Below are 3,818 nucleotides of genomic sequence, written 5' to 3' on the forward strand. Positions count from 1 at the left end.
GGGGGGGGGGGGGGGGGAAAAAAAAAAAAAAAAAGCAGCAAAGCCAGCGTCAAAACCAGACAGGGGGAAAACAGGGCCATCTGCAAAGAATTGCTGAATACGTCAGGATTGTTTTATTTACTTTTGTCAAGGGAAGAGCGTAATTACAACAAAACTACTGGAAGAAGAGCTCGACGCGGGAGGCAGGCAGAGGTGGAGCACATTCCCAAGTAAATTCCAGCTTAGTGACCCCCTTACCATCAGGAAAATTAAACACCCCCATAGAGACCTTTTTCACACTCGGTTATTTCAAAACTCGCAGCAGGATTTTTTCCACCTCTTTTTAGGGCCGATTTCTCTTCAACCACGGTCAGTGATTGAAGCATCCGCACCCGATGCTGGTACCCAAGTGGATTCCCTGCATCTTGCACAACGTTCTGAGCTCTCCGCAGCGCCCGCCAGCTCTTCTGGGGGAAGACGATCTGCACAGTAACTTACCCAGAGCCTTGGGTTTTCCTACACTTTAAGGCCTCGAGGTGTTAAACCCACCGGCCCAGTGGCTGAGCATCACCCGTGTTGTCTCACCCTCGGGGATTTCTGGGAAAAACTGCACTTTTTGGAGGTGCAACACCCCGATGATGCACCCGAAGCAGGACACAAGTAAACCCCAGGTACCTACAAAGGGTGTTGCTTGCACCCAAACACTCCCACGAGCAGAGATAAAACCTCGTGGTGCACAATAACAACGTCTCTGCCTCACCCCCATGTAGTTCTTCGGATTTTACAGGAGGCTGAACCAACGGGAGAGGCGACCGGGTAGATTTAAGCCACGTATTTTGTCATTATTTTTTCCTCTAAATCCAGGTGGTTTTCTCCTTCCCACCTCCGGCACTCCAGGTCTGTTCACCTCTTGGGATGCTCTGCAAGCCAGGGGGGTGTGACAGATAACCAAGTGCCCATGAAGGCATTATTCTTTATATTTAAAATACTGACAGCACCCAGACGGGGCCGGCAGCGTTGAGATCCTCTCCAAATCCCCCGTCCATCACCTGCTCACCAGCCCCTGTCAGGACAGGAGCCCCCCAGAAGTGCAGGCAGCACCCCCTCCTGATCCAAAAGCCACCACCGACACAAAAAGACCCCGACAGGACACGTCAGCAAAGACAAAACAATCTTGGGTTTGCCAAATCACGGTCCCAGTTCCTCGATGAAGAGGGAGAGGACAGACAATGCTGGCAGCACACACCCCGTCCCCAACAGGGCTCACCCTGCCCTCGAAGCAGCCAAACTCCCCGTGGGTCCGCAGGCAAAGAGGGATCGATCCCGGGGCCCGGGAATGCCGGTCCTGGTGCTGCAGGTGCAGCTCTGCTCTGGGATCACCCCCCCTTCCACTTCACCCTGCGGATACCCAGTTCCTGAGCAAGGTGCAGTCGTTCATCTGAGGCACCAAGAAAACAGTCACAGAGCGGTTTGGGTTGGGAGGGACCTTACAGCCCACCCAGTGCCACCCCCTGCCCCGGGCAGGGCCACCTTCCCCCAGCCCAGGTTGCCCAAAGCCCTGTCCAACGCGGCCTTGAACCCTTCCAGGGAGGGGGCAGCCCCAGCTTCTCTGGGCAGCCTGTGCCAGGGCCTCACCCCCCTCACAGGGGAGAATTTCTGCCTCAGATCTCACCTGAATCTCCCCTCTCTCAGGTTAAACCCCTTCCCCCTGTCCTATCCCTCCCCCCTGATCAAGAGTGTGTCCCCCCCTTTCAGCCCTGGGGGGCCGCTCTAAGGTCTCCCCGGAGCCTTCTCTCCTCCAGCTGAACCCCCCAACTCTCCCAGCCTGTCCTCACAGGGGGTGCTCCAGCCCCCCCAGCATCTCCGTGGCCTCCTCTGGCCCCGCTGGAGCAGGTCCGTGTCCTTCTGCTGTTGGTGCCCCCAGAGCTGGGCCCAGCCCTGCAGGGGGGTCTCAGAGAGCGGAGCAGAGGGGGAGAATCCCCCCCCCGGCCCTGTGCCCACCCTGCTCTGGGTGCAGCCCAGCACACGGTTGCATTTTGGGCTGCCAGCACACATCACCGGCCCACGTCCAGCTTTTCATCCATCAAAACACCATGGGAAGGTCTCAGCACTTTTCACCTACTGAAAACAGGACTCCCCCGTCCTGCTCCTCAGCCTGCTTGCCAAGCCTGTGCTGGCTCGGCATCCAAATCAAGACAAAAATCAAAATCGTTAGCATTTTGTTTCCTTCTCCCTCCCAAGAAAGCTCAAGTAAGAGCAGAGGCAGGATGCATCGGTGCTGCGCAGCACATGGGACGGGCTCTCACGTGCGACCCTCCAACTCCCCCCGACACCTCCCCGAACCTGGCTGCAGGTGTCGGCTGCGGAAATTGAGTTCCCAGAGTTTGCCGATGATAAAAATCAGGTGTGTAGGGAGAGCACGAGGAACACCACGGCTCCTCCTGGGGAACAGACCCAGCTCCCCAGCACCGACCGCTCGGGCAACCGCTGCTCGTGAGCAGCCTCAGACTCAGCAGGAAACACGTTTTCATCTTCCTCACAGAGGCACCAGCCTGGCCAGGGTCAGGTTTGAGAGCGACTGTCCGTGCCGCCTTGCAGCAGATCTGGCCTCCAGCTAAATAAAGGATTTCTGCTGCCACTTTTGGGGGTGCTAATAAAAAAATCCTGGCTGGAGGGGACACCCTCCTCCTTCACACGCACAGGCAGGGTCTGCTTCGCCAGGCACCCGACAGCGTAGCTTGTGATGCTAAACGTATGGATGGAGGAAGAAACAAAATCCATCTGGTTTTGGGGTAGAATAAGAAGGGCAGCAGAAGCAGAAACAATGCAAGAAGAGTGCTGAATGCCTTCCAGAGAAACTCTACTGGGAGAGCAGGCACCGCTCCTCGGCGTTCAGCCAAAGGAACCTCGCAGACACCGGGAAGATTCCCCCAGGCCCACAAAAACGTCCATTTCATTTCTGACTTGGGTTCTCACATCTGGCAGAGCCCAGGATTAACAACAGGCAAGCTACAGACTCTATAGTCGTTTGGCACCTACCTTCTCCTTGCGCTCATATCCACCGGCTCATCGTTAATGTTTTCCTTCCCTGGCCTCCCTGCAGTCCTGCCATCCCCATGGGGCCTAAGGCTCCCATTCAGCTTTTCTTCATAGACTTTCACACCATCCTGTTTCACCGGGAGCTCGTGGGGCACCTCAATCCCCGAGAGGTCTTTTCTCTTCAGCAGTGCCAGCATCTTCAGGCGCTCCATCGCCTCATGTCCCTCCATTTTCAATCTCTTTGCCAGGACATCATCCCGATCATCTGCTTGGTCCAAGCTCCGTTTCAAGAGGTTCAAGCGCAGAGCATCTTCCGTCATTCTGTCCATCCTGCAGGACAGAGGTCGACAGAAGGACACAATCAGTATCGGGGCAAACAGAAAACGGCTGTGGCAGACCCAGCTTAACCCCCCTGGGGCCTGGGGGGGACACGGGACCTGGGAGCCCAACCTCCCCCCTCTGGGAGCACCGACCTCCCACGCGCCTGCATGCGGTGACCTGCCGGCAGCGGTGCTGCACGCTCTTAGTCCCGATCCTAAACCAGCCAGGCGGGGGGAGTTTCCCAAGCAGAAGGAACAGCACGCACCCCAACGGGCGAGAGCACCCCGAAACCCTGGAGTACAGGGGCACAATCCCTCGTCGGGCATTAAAGCACCTCCAGCTGCGACTCGACAAGATTTACTAGAAAAGGGAGCCGGGAAACGCTCGAGTCATCCAAGGACACGACGAGGGCAGTTTAGCTCCTTCCCTACGCGTGCTCAGCCTGTTACCACGAGGCTTCATTTGCAAGCTTCACACTG

General features: G+C 56.8%; 1 protein-coding gene across 1 annotated transcript in view; it reads right to left on the reverse strand.

Annotated features, from left to right (window-relative positions):
- The window catches only part of LOC113490499 (transcriptional repressor p66-beta-like), a 4,983-nt gene extending 1,638 nt beyond the window's left edge, over positions 1–3,345 (reverse strand). The window contains exon 1 of the mRNA XM_026867011.1: positions 3,019–3,345. Coding sequence (XP_026722812.1) covers positions 3,019–3,338 — 320 coding nt within the window. The 5' untranslated portion in view covers positions 3,339–3,345. The remainder of the gene's footprint in view (positions 1–3,018) is intronic.
- Positions 3,346–3,818: the final 473 nt, after the last annotated feature.

Source organism: Athene cunicularia, unplaced genomic scaffold, assembly GCF_003259725.1.
Source record: "Athene cunicularia isolate RWA unplaced genomic scaffold, athCun1 SCF_100, whole genome shotgun sequence".
Classification (NCBI taxonomy): Eukaryota; Metazoa; Chordata; class Aves; order Strigiformes; family Strigidae; genus Athene; species Athene cunicularia.